The sequence below is a fragment of the Macaca thibetana genome, chromosome 5 (genome assembly GCF_024542745.1).
Source record: "Macaca thibetana thibetana isolate TM-01 chromosome 5, ASM2454274v1, whole genome shotgun sequence".
NCBI classification, from domain to species: domain Eukaryota; kingdom Metazoa; phylum Chordata; class Mammalia; order Primates; family Cercopithecidae; genus Macaca; species Macaca thibetana.
In genome coordinates this window covers 107052958-107071509 of record NC_065582.1, presented here as the reverse complement: position 1 = coordinate 107071509, position 18552 = coordinate 107052958, and the positions used below count along the sequence as shown (strand labels likewise).

The following is an 18552-nucleotide window of genomic DNA, read 5'->3' as shown; positions in this document are numbered from 1 at the left end:
AAGTCTTCTCAAATGGTGGCTCTTAACAGCATTTCCAAAGAAAGAATAGGCAAGGTATGAGAAGAATTCTTCTCTGGTTGTAAATCAAACTCGAAGCTCTTTATACATGATTCAAATTCAGAATGGCATCAATGACAAAAGAGAAGAAAATAATGTCCAGAATTTTTAAAAACGTGCTGGAATAGTTACGACTTTTAATAGCATGATGAATTAAAAGGGGCAAGAGGCAAGGTATATAGGAATAATCCAGAGGTCAATAGCAAAAAGCGTACATGTAGAGATAAGTTCAGAGCTCTTTGTCATTCTGCTAAAGGTTTTAAAGGGACTTTATTGTGGCAACTTGAGAGGCTTTAGCATTTCCCCTATAAACAGTATCTCACTGGAAACATGCATACAGTACCAAGCTCAACGGTATAAATGGAAATACATGCAGGACAGAACCGTAAGAGAAACAGAAATAGAATTCATTCAGTTGCGTGAAACTAAAGTGTAGAAAAAAACTAAAAATGCATTTTTTAAAAATCAGCAAAAATCTAGGTTTAACACAGTTTGAATCTTTAAAAACACAATTTGAACTTTCTAAACTGTTAATCACATTTAAATGATTTAATAATTTTGATTTCATACCTCAGAGTACCTCAGTTCATTTTTTAAAGAATCAGCCTTGATTGCAAACCCTTATGACCCCATGAACTGCCTGTCAACAGCTAACTATTTATGTAAATCAGTCTTACCAGGAAGACTCCTTTGAATGCAGAAGATTCTTATAAAGTGCAGTTTCTGCATGATCTTCCTGCTTTGAACAAATAAAAGAATCACGTTTTCTTCTCAAAAAATTCAAAAGATCACCATAGCAACAATATTCTGTAATGACCAGGGTGGGCCCTAAAAGCACATAAGAAAAGGTTAGAAAGAGGTGAGATATATAGATTAATTCTGCCTCCCATAAAAATACCCAAGAGTGGTCATGGCCATTAATATTCAGCTTCAGTGGATAAGCCTACTTAGTCCCAATACAATCCTATATATTAACACTGCTTATCAAAAAGCAGCATTATGTGGAGTAACATAAAACAAGCAAGTCTCTTTTAACCTGAATTTCCAAATGACATTAGTATTTGGGGCCAAGCGTGATTGCTGATTTGACAGACAGAAGTTACTGCTTTCAAAGGTTCTACTATTATCAAGCTTCCTACGTGAATCCTTTGATTCACTTCTGTTTACAGCAGGGCTTCACACACTCGCTGTAACGTTATTATGGAAATAACGAAGGCACAAACTGCGGCATAGTGGGAAAATCAGTCACATGGAGCAGCCAGCTGGGACGAGACTGGAAAGTGAGTGAAAACCTAAAATGACCTGTGTTCTGAGCACTACTAGTTGAAAAAAATTTTGGTGTTATGAATGTTTAAAACTGTAATTTGGAAGTAACAGGCAACTAATTAACTTAGGAAAGAAATTTTCTCATGAACAATTCATGATGTGGTGAAGCAACATTTATGGGGGTTGTTTGAAGACATTATATAAAGCTGTCAACTTTACCATGGATCTCTAGAAACAGCTCATTTTACACATCTTTGTTTCTTTCAACTGAAATACTTTCTGCGAACATCACAGACATCCTCGATGGGAACCTCAACTAAGGCTTCGAATTGGAAACTTATTTTTTACAGAAGTGAAATGTTTGCCTCATTTGGTGTATATTTGAGAACCAGTAGGCTTAGGGGCCTATTTTAAATTATAGTATGCAAATTAATATTAACCCTTTCAGTGGCTAAATATGATCAAGAAATATATAAAGCTTACAAGATAAGAGAAGCCTTCTGGTCGGGATAAGATATACAAGAGGCCAATGTTGTTGATGTTACAAACACGACAATAACTAGTGTATGTCCTGGGCTGTTCTACCCCATAATGATAAAATTAAAACCTGCATTCTTAAGAACAATAAGGAAAACAAAATCTAGCAAGAGAGAACAATAGTCTGGGTAAAAAATCTTCCAAGCACTTTATAACCTAGCATTGCCAAAATCATATTAAAATGTCATGTTCTGATAACTTGACCGACAATAAAAGGCAGTTTGGACATGGCTTTACCTCCAATGGTGCAGGCTCCAAGAAGATTCACAATATTCATATGATTACCAAGGTAACTCAGGACTTTGAGTTCAGACATGAGGGCTTCTCGTTCTGTTAAATGGGCACTTGCTAAAATAGGAAACATGCATTTTAGCAAAAAGCACAATTGGCAAACTGATGTCAAGCGCACACAGTACCATACAGGAACTTACGTTTGAGCATCTTTACAGCGACAGTCATGGCCGCGTCCGACTTAATTAAGCCATAAGCAGTTGCCTCAACAACCTTCCCAAAAGCGCCAGCACCCAGGGTTTTCCCTGTAGGAAGGAAGACAACAAGGTAAGTGGTGGTGGTGCTGGTGGTGGAATTGAAGGATCATTTATGTAGTTTCAAAATCAATAAAGGAATTAAAAACAATTTTGTCTAGAGACATTTTCCTACAATGTTCTCTATGCCAAACCTATCAAAAGGGGTGCAATTTCACAGAAAACTCATTGTTTCAGGTGGAACAAAACAAAGGAAGCTACTGGAGTTCCTTAAAGTCATTGTTATGTGTACCCAAAAAGGTGACATGGAAAGCCCCTGTTTCATACTGACCAAAACTCAGCCTGTTTCTGGGAAACTCCCATTTGTGATCATAAGGAAGTTGTGTTGGGTCTATGTAAACGTAATTGTTTCCATTTATCTCCTCAACAACCTTCCACTGTACTTCATACATGGGTTTCTGTGGGGAGAAAGGGGAAAATAGATCACCTTTTAAGAATTATTGTCGGAGTCATTAGAGCACTCTGGAGAGAGAACAGATAAATGGTTACCTGTAAATATTTGTAGGTGAGAATCATCACAATAATGCACATCATGCCAGCTACGATTACAAAACCAATCAGCAAAGGAGTGAACAGGGTGTGGGGATGGATTTGCTCTAAAATCAAACAGAAATGTGGAATCACAAACTTTGGCAGGATGGGATCTCTACCACAGCCACTCATTCCCAAACTGACCTCCCAACTCACAGCCCATGGCAGGAAGCAAAGCTATGTGACTCTCAGAGCTTCACCTTGGTTACATCGTACTCTTGTTATTCAAATGAATCTTTAAAAATATAACTTGAAACCAGAATACTGCAGAATAGAAGTTGAGATTTCTGTAGAAAAGGAATAATTTATGCTGTTTTTCAATGAAAAGCAACATCTGAATGCACTTTGTACTTCAATCAAATCCCTGCCTTGTACAACTTTAAAAAAGAAGCTTCCTTTATGGATGGTTTATATTTTCTTCTTTACACTTTCCTGTATTTTCTAAATTTTCTACACTGAGCATGAATGTCTTTCACAACAAAAAAAACCCATCATTTTTAAGGTATGCTTTCCGTTGCCCCGTCTGAAAAATCGATGATGTAGAACAATGGAAGATTCTTCCCCTCATTACTCAAAACCTGAGAAAATACGCCACTTTTTGGCACTAGTCTTTGCTGACTCAAACAAACAAACAAACAAACAAACAAAACAAACAAAAAAAAAAAACAAAAAACAAACAAAACCCAAGAAGGCCTAAAAAGTAAGTGCCCACTTTCTTTGTCTTCCCACTTTGTACCAATTCAGCAATTTGCCCACAAGGAATTTTTAACTTATGTTAAGAGAGTTAGTCACACATGAATCAAATTTTAAATATTTTAAAGAAATAACTTGCTAACATGACTTCATAAAGGCAGTGTTAACTTTTGGATACAGTGTCTGGCAAAGTGTTAAAATAATTCACTTTAAATAATTGAAATTTTTAATTGAATTTAAATGTTAGATTGTTCTAATTCTGTTTGGGTGTAAGGTAAATATATTCCCCCCATTTGCTTTCTCTACCCCTTTTTAATGGAGACAATTGTAAATATACAACTAATATAAAAGAGGCGCACATACATATAAAATATATAAAGTAGCATGGTTAAAAGTGCTCTGGTAAAAACATATACTTAACAAGCTAGTACAAAATGAAACATAGCGAGTTTGATGACAGTATGGTGTGATGTACGTATTACCAGAAATGACATGGTCAATGTTGGAATGAACTTAAAATCATGATTGATATGGTAGACAGAGCCTAAACATCCCCTTAAATTGGATTAAAAAGAAATATACCTTTGTTGTTACCTTTAAATGCAAAGTTAAAATAGGCAGAAGTCTTGCCCACATCGTTGTAAGCCTTACATTCAACCGTGCCATTGTGCTTGAATGCACTAGAATCTATGGAACTCTGAACCACTAGTTTTCCAAACGGTGGCCCAGATGCGTTTAGTGTCTGCACATCCACTGGCAGTACAGAAGCAGAGCATCTAAAGGGAAGAAAACAAAAGCCCAGGTTTACTCTAGGAAAATAAATAAATACATAAGACCCTTGGGACGTGGCACACTTTTAAAACAAAGTTAGAGGTTCATAATCAACAGAAAATGTCCTTTTACAAGTGTCTAAGAATAAGCACTTTGGTGACCTAGTGAGTGAAAAAAGCACTGGGGAAGAGAAGAAAGGGCAGAGGAGGCTTTGGAGTCAGATGTGGGTTTGAATCCTGATGAGTTAAAGACTGAGTTTCTACCACTGTAAAACGGGGATGGTAATACCCATTGCAGAGGGTTACTGAAAGGACTGGAAAGGAATTCAATAAAATGGCAGGCATATATGCTGGTACACAGCAGATCCCTAAAATAAACAAGCTTCAAAAGGGTACATGAATGGTTGAAAATAAATAGCATAGAGGAGGAAATCATAAAAAATCTTCAAGGGACTGGGCGCAGTAGCTCACACCTATAATCTCAGCACTTTAGAAGGCCGAGGCGGGCAGATCACCTGAAGTCAGGAGTTCGAGACCAGACTGGCCAACACAGTGAAACTCTGTCTCTACTAAAAATACAGAAATTAGTTGGGCGTGGTGGCAGGCACCTGTAATCCCAGCTACTCAGAGGCTGAGGCAGGAGAATCACTTGAACCCAGGAGGCAGAGGTTGCAGTGAGCCAAGATCACTCCACTGTACTCCAGCCTGGGCAACAGAGTGAGACTCCGTCTCAACAACAACAAAAAAATCAAGAATGTAGACCAGGAAATAGTCAGAGTGAGGACCGAAGTGTGAGTTCTAAGCAGGAAGGCCTAGTTGTACTGCAAGTGGCTGAGACCACCACTGCAAGGGATCTTTTCATGAGCCAGACCCCAACTTCCCTATTCTAAACACCTAGCTATTTCCTGTTTCCCTTCTTAACACCTACATACATTCACTGTTTATTCCATCTATTATGTGTCTCTACCCACTAGAACAAGCTTGTCCCACCTGCAGCCCACATGTGGCTCACGACAGCTTTGAATGCGACCCAACACAAATTCATAAAGCTTAAAACATTATGAGTTTTGTTTGCAATTTTTGTTTTAGCTCATCAGCTATCATTAGTGTTACTGTTTTTTATGTGCGGCCTAAGACAGTCGTTTTCTTCCTATGTGGCCCAGGGAAGCCAAAAGATTGAACACCCCTGCACTAGAATATAAACTCATAAAGGCAAAAAGACTTGGGTGTGTTCTGTCCATTAGAATAGTGTCTGGTACACACTCGCCACTCCCTGTGTATCTACTGAATTAATGCCTGTAACTACAGGGCTTGCTTCCGCTGTGGTCATTCCTCCCGGGGGCTCCTTAGTATTCCCCAAAAGAAAACACTCTCGGAGCAAGATGGCCGAATAGGAACAGCTCCAGTCTCCAACTCTCAGCGCGAGCGACACAGAAGACCGGTGATTTCTGCATTTTCAACTGAGGTACTGGGTTCATCTCACTGGGGAGTGCCGGACGATCGGTACTGGTCAGCTGCTGCAGCCCGACCAGCGAGAGCTGAAGCAGGGCGAGGCATTGCCTCACCTGGGAAGCGCAAGGGGGAAGGGAATCCCTTTTCCTAGCCAGGGGAACTGAGACACACAACACCTGGAAAATCGGGTAACTCCCACCCCAATACTGCGCTTTAAGCAAACAGGCACACCAGGAGATCATATCCCACACCTGGCCAGGAGGGTCCAACACCCACGGAACCTCCCTCATTGCTAGCACAGCAGTCTGTGATCTACCGGCAAGGCAGCAGCGAGGCTGGGGGAGGGGCGCCCGCCATTGCTGAGGCTTAAGTAGGTAAACAAAGCTGCTGGGAAGCTCGAACTGGGTGGAGCTCACAGCAGCTCAAGGAAACCTGCCTGTCTCTGTAGACTCCACCTCTGGGGACAGGGCAATAACAAACACAGCCGAAACCTCTGCAGACGCAAATGACTCTGTCTGACAGCTTTGAAGAGAGCAGTGGATCTCCCAACACGGAGGTTGAGATCTGAGAAGGGACAGACTCCCTGCTCAAGTGGGTCCCTGACCCCTGAGTAGCCTAACTGGGAGACATCCCCCACTAGGGGCAGTCTGACACCCCACAGCTCACAGGGTGGAGTACACCCCTGAGAGGAAGCTTCCAAAGCAAGAATCAGACAGGTACACTCGCTGTTCAGAAATACTCTATCTTCTGCAGCCTCTGCTGCTGATACCCAGGCAAACAGGGTCTGGAGTGGACCTCAAGCAATCTCCAACAGACCTACAGCTGAGGGTCCTGACTGTTAGAAGGAAAACTATCAAACAGGAAGGACACCTACACCAAAACCCCATCAGTACATCACCATCATCAAAGACCAGAGGCAGATAAAACCACAAAGATGGGGAAAAAGCAGGGCAGAAAAGCTGGAAATTCAAAAAATAAGAGCGCATCTCCCCCGGCAAAGGAGCGCAGCTCATCGCCAGCAACGGATCAAAGCTGGACGGAGAATGACTTTGACGAGATGAGAGAAGAAGGCTTCAGTCCATCAGATTTCTCAGAGCTAAAGGAGGAATTACGTACCCAGCGCAAAGAAACTAAAAATCTTGAAAAAAAAAGTGGAAGAATTGATGGCTAGAGTAATTAATGCAGAGAAGGTCATAAACGAAATGAAAGAGATGAAAACCATGACACGAGAAATACGTGACAAATGCACAAGCTTCAGTAACCGACTCGATCAACTGGAAGAAAGAGTATCAGCGATTGAGGATCAAATGAATGAAATGAAGCGAGAAGAGAAACCAAAAGAAAAAAGAAGAAAAGGAAATGAACAAAGCCTGCAAGAAGTATGGGATTATGTAAAAAGACCAAATCTACGTCTGATTGGGGTGCCTGAAAGTGAGGGGGAAAATGGAACCAAGTTGGAAAACACTCTTCAGGATATCATCCAGGAGAACTTCCCCAACCTAGTAGGGCAGGCCAACATTCAAATCCAGGAAATACAGAGAACGCCACAAAGATACTCCTCGAGAAGAGCAACTCCAAGACACATAATTGCCAGATTCACCAAAGTTGAAATGAAGGAAAAAATCTTAAGGGCAGCCAGAGAGAAAGGTCGGGTTACCCACAAAGGGAAGCCCATCAGACTAACAGCAGATCTCTCGGCAGAAACTCTCCAAGCCAGAAGAGAGTGGGGGCCAATATTCAACATTCTTAAAGAAAAGAATTTTCAACCCAGAATTTCATATCCAGCCAAACTAAGTTTCATAAGTGAAGGAGAAATAAAATCCTTTACAGATAAGCAAATGCTTAGAGACTTTGTCACCACTAGGCCTGCCTTACAAGAGACCCTGAAGGAAGCACTAAACATGGAAAGGAACAACCGGTACCAGCCATTGCAAAAACATGCCAAAATGTAAAGACCATCGAGGCTAGGAAGAAACTGCATCAACTAACGAGCAAAATAACCAGTTAATATCATAATGGCAGGATCAAGTTCACACATAACAATCTTAACCTTAAATGTAAATGGACTAAATGCTCCAATTAAAAGACACAGACTGGCAAACTGGATAAAGAGTCAAGACCCATCAGTCTGCTGTATTCAGGAGACCCATCTCACACGCAGAGACATACATAGGCTCAAAATAAAGGGATGGAGGAAGATTTAGCAAGCAAATGGAGAACAAAAAAAAGCGGGGGTTGCAATACTAGTCTCTGATAAAACAGACTTTAAACCATCAAAGATCAAAAGAGACAAAGAAGGCCATTACATAATGGTAAAGGGATCAATTCAACAGGAAGAGCTAACTATCCTAAATATATATGCACCCAATACAGGAGCACCCAGATTCATAAAGCAAGTCCTTAGAGACTTACAAAGAGACTTAGACTCCCATACAATAATAATGGGAGACTTTAACACCCCACTGTCAACATTAGACAGATCAACGAGACAGAAAGTTAACAAGGATATCCAGGAATTGAACTCATCTCTGCAGCAAGCAGACCTAATAGACATCTATAGAACTCTCCACCCCAAATCAACAGAATATACATTCTTCTCAGCACCACATCGTACTTACTCCAAAATCGACCACGTAATTGGAAGTAAAGCACTCCTCAGCAAATGTACAAGAACAGAAATTATAACAAACTGTCTCTCAGACCACAGTGCAATCAAACTAGAACTCAGGACTAAGAAACTCAATCAAAACCGCTCAACTACATGGAAACTGAACAACCTGCTCCTGAATGACTACTGGGTACATAACGAAATGAAGGCAGAAATAAAGATGTTCTTTGAAACCAATGAGAACAAAGATAGAACATACCAGAATCTCTGGGACACATTTAAAGCAGTGTGTAGAGGGAAATTTATAGCACTAAATGCCCACAAGAGAAAGCAGGAAAGATCTAAAATTGACACTCTAACATCGCAATTAAAAGAACTAGAGAAGCAAGAGCAAACACATTCGAAAGCTAGCAGAAGGCTAGAAATAACTAAGATCAGAGCAGAACTGAAGGAGATAGAGACACAAAAAACTCTCCAAAAAATCAATGAATCCAGGAGTTGGTTTTTTGAAAAGATCAACAAAATTGACAGACCACTAGCAAGACTAATAAAGAAGAAAAGAGAGAAGAATCAAATCGACGCAATTAAAAATGATAAAGGGGATATCACCACCAACCCCACAGAAATACAAACTACCATCAGAGAATACTATAAACACCTCTACGCAAATAAACTGGAAAATCTAGAAGAAATGGATAATTTCCTGGACACTTACACTCTTCCAAGACTAAACCAGGAAGAAGTTGAATCCCTGAATAGACCAATAGCAGGCTCTGAAATTGAGGCAATAATTAATAGCCTACCAACCAAAAAAAGTCCAGGACCAGATGGATTCACAGCTGAATTCTACCAGAGGTACAAGGAGGAGTTGGTACCATTCCTTCTGAAACTATTCCAATCAATAGAAAAAGAGGGAATCCTCCCTAACTCATTTTATGAGGCCAACATCATCCTGATACCAAAGCCTGGCAGAGACACAACCAAAAAAGAGAATTTTAGACCAATATCCCTGATGAACATCGATGCAAAAATCCTCAATAAAATACTGGCAAACCGGATTCAGCAACACATCAAAAAGCTTATCCACCATGATCAAGTGGGCTTCATCCCTGGGATGCAAGGCTGGTTCAACATTCGCAAATCAATAAACATAATCCAGCATATAAACAGAACCAAAGACAAAAAACACATGATTATCTCAATAGATGCAGAAAAGGCTTTTGACAAAATTCAACAGCCCTTCATGCTAAAAACGCTCAATAAATTCGGTATTGATGGAACGTACCTCAAAATAATAACAGCTATTTATGACAAACCCACAGCCAATATCATACTGAATGGGCAAAACCTGGAAAAATTCCCTTTGAAAACTGGCACAAGACAGGGATGCCCTCTCTCACCACTCCTATTCAACATAGTGTTGGAAGTTCTGGCTAGGGCAATTAGGCAAGAGAAAGAAATCAAGGGTATTCAGTTAGGAAAAGAAGAAGTCAAACTGTCCCTGTTTGCAGATGACATGATTGTATATTTAGAAAACCCCATTGTCTCAGCCCAAAATCTCCTTAAGCTGATAAGCAACTTCAGCAAAGTCTCAGGATACAAAATTAATGTGCAAAAATCACAAGCATTCTTATACACCAGTAACAGACAAACAGAGAGCCAAATCAGGAATGAACTTCCATTCACAATTGCTTCAAAGAGAATAAAATACCTAGGAATCCAACTTACAAGGGATGTAAAGGACCTCTTCAAGGAGAACTACAAACCACTGCTCAGTGAAATCAAAGAGGACACAAACAAATGGAAGAACATACCATGCTCATGGATAGGAAGAATCAATATCGTGAAAATGGCCATACTGCCCAAGGTTATTTATAGATTCAATGCCATCCCCATCAAGCTACCAATGACTTTCTTCACAGAATTGGAAAAAACTGCTTTAAAGTTCATATGGAACCAAAAAAGAGCCCGCATCTCCAAGACAATCCTAAGTCAAAAGAACAAAGCTGGAGGCATCACGCTACCTGACTTCAAACTATACTACAAGGCTACAATAACCAAAACAGCATGGTACTGGTACCAAAACAGAGATATAGACCAATGGAACAGAACAGAGTCCTCAGAAATAATACCACACATCTACAGCCATCTGATCTTTGACAAACCTGAGAGAAACAAGAAATGGGGAAAGGATTCCCTATTTAATAAATGGTGCTGGGAAAATTGGCTAGCCATAAGTAGAAAGCTGAAACTGGATCCTTTCCTTACTCCTTATACGAAAATTAATTCAAGATGGATTAGAGACTTAAATGTTAGACCTAATACCATAAAAATCCTAGAGGAAAACCTAGGTAGTACCATTCAGGACATAGGCATGGGAAAAGACTTCATGTCTAAAACACCAAAGGCAATGGCAGCAAAAGCCAAAATTGACAAATGGGATCTCATTAAATTAAAGAGCTTCTGCACAGCAAAAGAAACTACCATCAGAGTGAACAGGCAACCTACAGAACGGGAGAAAATTTTTGCAATCTACTCATCTGACAAAGGGCTAATATCCAGAACCTACAAAGAACTCAAACAAATTTACAAGAAAAAAACAAACAGCCCCATCAAAAAGTGGGCAAAGGATATGAAAAGACATTTCTCAAAAGAAGACATTCATACAGCCAACAGACACATGAAAAAATGCTCATCATCACTGGCCATCAGAGAAATGCAAATCAAAACCACAATGAGATACCATCTCACACCAGTTAGAATGGCGATCATTAAAAAGTCAGGAAACAACAGGTGCTGGAGAGGATGTGGAGAAATAGGAACACTTTTACACTGTTGGTGGGATTGTAAACTAGTTCAACCATTATGGAAAACAGTATGGCGATTCCTCAAGGATCTAGAACTAGATGTACCATATGACCCAGCCATCCCATTACTGGGTATATACCCAAAGGATTATAAATTATGCTGCTATAAAGACACATGCACACGTATGTTTATTGCAGCACTATTCACAATAGCAAAGACTTGGAATCAACCCAAATGTCCATCAGTGACAGATTGGATTAAGAAAATGTGGCACATATACACCATGGAATACTATGCAGCCATCAAAAAGGATGAGTTTGCGTCCTTTGTAGGGACATGGATGCAGCTGGAAACCATCATTCTTAGCAAACTATCACAAGAACAGAAAACCAAACACCGCATGTTCTCACTCATAGGTGGGAACTGAACAATGAGATCACTTGGACTCAGGAAGGGGAACATCACACACAGGGGCCTATCATGAGGAGGGGGGAGGGGGGAGGGATTGCACTGGGAGTTATATCTGATGTAAATGATGAGTTGATGGGTGCAGCACACCAACATGGCACAAGTATACATATGTAACAAACCTGCACGTTATGCACATGTACCCTGCAACTTAAAGTATAATAATAATAAATAAATTAAAAAAAAAAAAAAAGAAAACACTCTCCTAAAATCCAGCTGAAAACAGCAGTCTGATGTAACCCCTTCCAACTTGTTGTGATAAAGAGGCTTATTCCATGAAAAATAAAATTTCCGCGATCATACTGACTATTCAATTGTGACGTTAACCTGGGCTTTTAAAGCCTGAGCATAAAATAGCAATTGATGGATGAAAACAGGTATAGTGACCCCATTTTCGTCTTCAGGTAACGCAAAAGGACAATTTAAGGCTTAAGTGTGGATGGTGAGGGGCAAGCAGCACAGTGCCAGATGTTCTCTGTTCAGGGGCTGGGCACCTTATCAAGAAGAAACCCTTTTTAAAAGCGGTCGCTTGCAAACGCCATATGTATGTTGTAATTGTGCGATCATTACTTTTTGGTAACTTGGCAATTAACTACTGAGGTAATTTTTTCATGATAACTACAGTCACATTTCCCACACACATTACCTCCTGTGTATAGAATGGAAATCTAATTACTCTGTCCTGCAAAATTGCTTTATCTACCTGCAGGCTAGAAATTGCATGATAAATCCAGAAAGATAACCACCAAAATAGAGAAGTCATTCAGTAATCATTTTTCAGCAAACAAAATTAATGTCTACCAAGAAAAATACAGCAATTATCCCTTCTAAAAAGCCACATGGCTAGAAAAAAAAAAATAATCAAAACAAAGCTTTTTTAAAAAAAAAAAAAAATCAGAAAACATATTTGAAATTCAAGTGAACTACAGTCCTTCCTCTCTGCATTATAAACAGTGCCAAAAATAATCATCTCACCTCTGCTCAGTTCCCGGACAAAAATACCAATCTATTGTGGGTTCTGGGAATCCTGCTGCCACACATTGGAGCATGCCATTCACGAGCCTGTCGTAAGTCAGGATTTCTGGTTTTGCTGCAGGAAAACAGAAGTGGCCATATGTCAGAGTGCTGAAAAACCTCAGCGACATTCACTTCACTCCCTGTCTAATCCCTACAACCTTCCTGAGGCTGCTGAGGAGGCTGAGGGAGCACGTTCAAAGGGCAGAATCTGAACCAGGGAGTGGAAGGTACAAGGAGGCGGCTGTCAGGGTCCAACCCAGAAAGGCTTTCCCAGCGACAGTGGCCCAGCGCCAGAGCAGATGGCTGAGGCAGAGGTCGCAGGGCCAACTGCAGAGTTTCTGCTTTCAGGGAGTGGGGATCTGAAAGACTGCTTCTAATCAAGACTCCAGGACTCCAAAGGGCTCTATAGGTAAAAATCCACTTTAAAGGATTCCTGCCAATGGGATTTCAAGCAACTGTACCTGCCCTAGGAATTTCAAGTTATTGTGGGAACTGGAATGGATGAAATTAGGAGTTGTTAGAGGAAAAGATAAGCCCCACTCTTTGCTCTTACAAGAATTGTCTCCTTTTCCGGGGTGGAAGGGTGGTGCTGATTAAAAGCTGCATCACTCTATTTACACAGAAGCTAGAACATAAAGAGTAAAATACAATATGGGCTTTACTTCAAATCTTTGTTTCAAATGCAAAATATGAACAGAAAACTAGAAGAGAAAAGCAGCCCAAGATTTATGTATTTATGTATATATGAACCTGAATATATATATATATATATCTCTGAATATATTCACTGTAACAGCAGAAATGCTCTAATTTGGTATTTCTATGTAACTACAATAACCAGCTGATACTCAAGAATTTCTAATTTTTGAAGTTATTTACAAAGTGAAAGGAAGATGCACTCGGTGGTTTCGATAGCAATACATCTGAAGGATTCTAACCCTTTGAGAATAAATAAGCTCAACAGAAGCATCAGGATGGCAGGGATGGTGATATGCTCATCCTGTACTTGGAGTACAGCATTGATTGTGCCAAGTCTAAGCACAGAATTACGGGAGCCCCATGCATAGTGGACACATCTGAATACCAGCTCTTACATTTCTCAGGTCTTTGAACTTGAGTAAGTTTCTACATCTCTCTAAATTTTTGTTTCCTTATGTGTAAAATGGGAATAATAACTGTGCCCGTCTCATAGGGATATTGAGACAATTAAATGAGATGGCACATAGAGAGAGCTAAGAATGACTTATAGAAATGAAACAGTTATTTATTATTATTATTGCTGGGCACGGTGGCTCAAGCCTACAATCTCAGCACACTTTGGGAGGCTGAGGCAGTGGATTACCTGAGGTCAGGAGTTGGAGACTAGCCTGGGCAACACGGTGAAACTGCATCTCTACTAAAAACACAAAAATTAGCTGGGCATGATGGCATGCGCCTGTAGTCCCAGCTACTCGGTAGGCTGAGGCAGGAGGATGGCTTGAACCTGGGAGGCAGAGGTTGCAGTGACCACCACTGCACTCCAGCCCTGGGTGACAGAGTAGGACTCCATCTCAAAAAGAAAATTTTTTATTACTATTATTCCTGAGTTATTCTTTTATAATCAGAATATCTACCTTTCTTGGATAATTAATTTCACTACAAATGAAATGAACTGTATTTGCCACTCTATTCTCCTCAATAATCTAAAAATTCCTTCTTTAAAACAGTCTGATAAGGTATATATTTTAACCCAATGCACAGGGAATTCAACATCAATTATGTTACAACTGATAGGGAAAATAAAAGCAGTGAGAAGGAAAGATTGACAGATCAGAAACTTAGGAAGTTTATTTCCCCAAAGGAAGGTAACACTGATAAATGACATCTTTGTAGAACAACCTCTCAGCATCTCACCTCCCTGGAGGCAAATGAGTAGGCAGAGATCAGAGTATCCACATGCATGACACACCCACCTGTCACTCAACCTGGCCCTACTGATGAGCAGGCCATTTGGCTAATATACACAAAAGAGAAACTCTCCAAAACAATCTCAAGGTAGGGGCATCCTTGAGAGTTTGGATCCAGTGCCAGCTTTCACAAATAGAGCAAGAAGACAAGCCATCGTCTTGCGAAAGCATCCATCTGGCAAGTTTCATTTAATTATCATGGGCAACTGTGTGATCAAGCTGAAAAGTAGGACACAACACAAAAAATCAGCAGACCCTTAGGATAATGCTATTTGCTGGGGACTCTAGGTGCCATACTGTGGGTCTCTCTGGACTCAGTTTAAGTGTCACCTCCTTTTCTAAGCAAGCCTAAACTCTCTGATGCCAAGTTGGTCTCTCTCCTTTCCTTATTCCCAAAGCATTTATGAACACCTGATGCTGGTATGCAAGATCTTGGTCTGCCTCCTCCATCAGACTCGATGTTCTCGAGGGCAGAAATGACATCTTATGGATTGAGTATACTTGTAACTCCTAGCTCAGTGTGACCCACAGCAGGCGCACAGCAAGAGCTGTTGAATGATGAAGACCCCACCCAAAGGAACAAGTCTCTAAGATTCCAAAGGCATTCAATTATAGAATCACAAGAAGAGAACTGTGAGAACAGCCTAATGGTGACTTTTGTAAATACGGCACTATTTCTATTATTTTTGCAATAGAGGGCCATGAGATAAGAAATCCTAGTGGCTGACCACATGAATTCTTTATAACACTGAGATGAATGATGAGTGGGATCAGTCTACACTAAGATGGTAGAGATAACTGAATAGGACTCAAATAGGAGCTAAGTTCACAAACAGATGTACTCATACCTATATTCCCTTAACACTCATACTTCCTAATGCTTATAACACTACATGGTAAATTAGTGGAATTAAATATTAACTCAATAGGCGGAGGAAGGGCTGAAAGCACACTTTAAGATGATGTCAACAATGATTATCTCTGGGTAGTAGGGTTATGAAAAGTTTCTATTTTATTCTTTTATTTCTAATTTTATTTTTCAATGAATGGGTAGCTGAAAGTGAACCTATAAGACATTGTTTAATTAAAAAATTGGAACAGCTCAAAATTACATAATCAATTCCATTTAGCTTTGGTTACAAGTGTGCTCTAACATCCAAGCCTTCTAGCGTGACACCTGGTAGCAGTTATACAACAGCCATGGCTGCCAACGGTGTGGTCTGGCTGGCCTACTTGTTCCCATGTGCCGGTTAATTAAGCAGTTTTGTTAAGTTCCTATCCCAGGTGGGTCATAACCTAAGGCTAATTGAGCAGCTTTTGTCCTGTTGGCCTGAGGTTGGCCAACCAAGCTCACAGGGTCCTAAATCTTCAATATGCCTTAGACTCTCTAAGGGAAGAGGATAAATGCACATTCCTGGGCCACACCTCCAGAGATCTGGTAAGCTGAGGATATTAGCCAGCAATGTACTTTTTTAAAGGGCCTTTAAGGAACCCTTATCAAAGCCAGGACTAGAGTAGGGCAAGAGAAGCACCCCGAGCATAAAAATAAGAAGGGCACTAACCCTAAAAGGCCTACGAGTGGGTACCTGTGCGAGTACCTCCTTACATTTCACACTCTAGGTGCCTTTCTTGCCTCACCTCGGTCCAGCCCTCTCCCTAACACTGGTGCTAAGAGACCTCCTTCTGAAAAGGATGAGACATACTAGTACAGCATGAGCTGTATATGGCAAGTTGCATTATGAAAATATTTAATGCATAAAGAATGAGCCAGGTAGAAATCTAATTCCTAAAAATGAAAATCTCAGCTCATTTGCATTTTGTAAGTGCCTCAATGCACCGTGTTTGGCATTAAATATACATCTTGCTTTTAAAGATACATAACTCTGCAGTTCTCCAGGTTAAATCTGAGCTGTGGCTTCTTAGATATTCTGCAATAAGCAGTATAGCAAATGACACATTCCCTAATTCCTCCCAAGTTGGAGGTTTAGATAAGCCTAAGAGGTATATAAGTTATGCATTTACTGTGGAGATAAAAAAAAAAAAAATAGCCTTTTTGCCTTTAAAAACATTGTGGACCTGAGTCATTCGGATATCTCCAACAACACCGATCAGCTTGTAGGCAGATTTCAGATGCTTGTAACTCTGCTGAGAATTTATTGCTCTTGCAATTAAAACTCCTACACATCCAGTGATTTACCCCACAGATTTGTGATCTTGGAAAATACTCCTTTTCATCACCATCCAGTCCATGTGGAAAGCAAGAACAAAATGAATGTTAAGAACACAATACAGATAACAAAGCTGAGGGCTGGTGGCTGAAAGGGAATACACAAGCCAGTGGTAGAAGGGGTCTTCCTTTCTTCATCTAAATGCAGGGAGGCATTTTTTGAGTAGAGTTCTCTCACCCCAGCCACTTTAACCAACTTCCGCTATAAATGAGCATTTGACCACATTTTATAATCAGCAGGACAAAAAACACAAACACTTAAGTATCCAAATAATAAAAGACTAAATGAAGAGGGATCATAAGAATGAATTTCTGTTTTTAAAGTTTGAGGTTTGCTGGTGTTTAATGGCAATGAAGCAGTGCTTTTCCAGAATTTGTCACTATCCCAGTCTTGGGGTCTGTGTAAAACCTACACTTATGCCATAATACCATTATAATAAAGAAATTTAAGTCAGCTAAAATTGGAGTATAAAAATAACTCAACTTTACTTATAAAAGGAATATTACACTTTTTAAAAAATTCCCAGAATAGATATTTTAGACATACACTGTGTCTTATACATTCTTAAAGATATCCAGAAACTGGCATATGGACACTAACAGAAGTTTATTTAACAAACAAAATAAAACTCAACTACAATCTCCTGTACCTATTTGACTTTAACAGTGACTGTCATTTTAAAAAGAAAAAATCATTCTCTTAATGAAGTGATGTTCTCAACTAGGGCTCAACAAAGTTTTACTCTAAAGGGGTGAGATAAATATTCCAGGTGACTATTTTAGATTTGTGGGTCATCAGGTCTTTCCTGCAACTCAGTTCTGCAGCTGTAGGACAAATGTGCTCATAGACAACATATAATCAAATAGGCATGGCTGTTTTCAATAAAACTTTCTTCGTGGGCACTAACATTTGAGTTGTACTCTCATGTCTCATGAAATCTCCTGATTTTTTTCAACTACTCAAAAATAAATTCAATAACGTTCTTAGTTTGTGAGCCATTCAAAAACAGGTTATAGGCTGGGTACAGTGGCTCACGCCTGTAATCCCAGCACTTTGGGAGGCCAAGGCAGGAGGATCACTTGAGGTCAGGAGTTCAAGACCAGCCTGGCCAACATGGTGAAACCTTGTCTCTACTAAAAATACAAAAATAAGCCAGGCATGGTGGCGGGTGCCTGTAATACCAGCTACTCAGGAGGCTGAGGCAGGAGAACTGCTTGAACCTGGGAAGTGGAGGTTGCAGTGAGCCAAGATTGTGCCACTGTACTTCAGCTCAGGCGACAGAGCAAGACTCTGTCTCAAAAGCAAAAAAACAAAACAAAACAAAAACAAGCTACAGGCCAATTTTGGCCAGCAGACTATAGTTCTACCAACCCCTGTTCTAAACAGCAATCAAAAAGATATCCCAATTGCGAGATTATGTTGAAAAATGATGAAACTACTTGGACAGAGATTTCTTCAGCCAGAATCACTGTTCAATTTACAGGAGCACTGTTGCTGTATCACCCAGCCGTGGGGAAGAAGACCTGTACACACATCACAATTCCACTCTGCTTGCTGCCGAGCAGTGCAGGCATGGGACAAACTCTCCTTTTTCCTACTCTGGAAAAGTAGCTAATTCACTTTGCC

At 40.1% G+C, this 18552-nt stretch overlaps 2 protein-coding genes across 9 annotated transcripts in view; both read right to left on the bottom strand.

The window, feature by feature from the left end:
* The window catches only part of KIT (KIT proto-oncogene, receptor tyrosine kinase), an 88850-nt gene that overhangs the window by 10480 nt on the left and 59818 nt on the right, over positions 1 to 18552 (bottom strand). For 4 of the 8 annotated variants that reach the window (XM_050790530.1, XM_050790528.1, XM_050790529.1 and 1 more), the window contains exons 8-14: positions 12711 to 12825; positions 4212 to 4405; positions 2895 to 3001; positions 2677 to 2803; positions 2292 to 2396; positions 2098 to 2208; positions 735 to 885 (exon numbers count right to left, since the gene is read on the bottom strand). In XM_050790530.1, the coding sequence (XP_050646487.1) occupies positions 735 to 885; positions 2098 to 2208; positions 2292 to 2396; positions 2677 to 2803; positions 2895 to 3001; positions 4212 to 4405; positions 12711 to 12825 (910 nt within the window). The remainder of the gene's footprint in view (positions 1 to 734; positions 886 to 2097; positions 2209 to 2291; positions 2397 to 2676; positions 2804 to 2894; positions 3002 to 4211; positions 4406 to 12710; positions 12826 to 18552) is intronic. The other 4 variants (XM_050790532.1, XM_050790534.1, XM_050790533.1 and 1 more) reach the window with 1 other exon arrangement.
* Positions 1 to 18552, bottom strand: part of TMEM165 (transmembrane protein 165) — a 777160-nt gene that overhangs the window by 700047 nt on the left and 58561 nt on the right. The gene's annotated exons all lie outside the window — the stretch shown is intronic.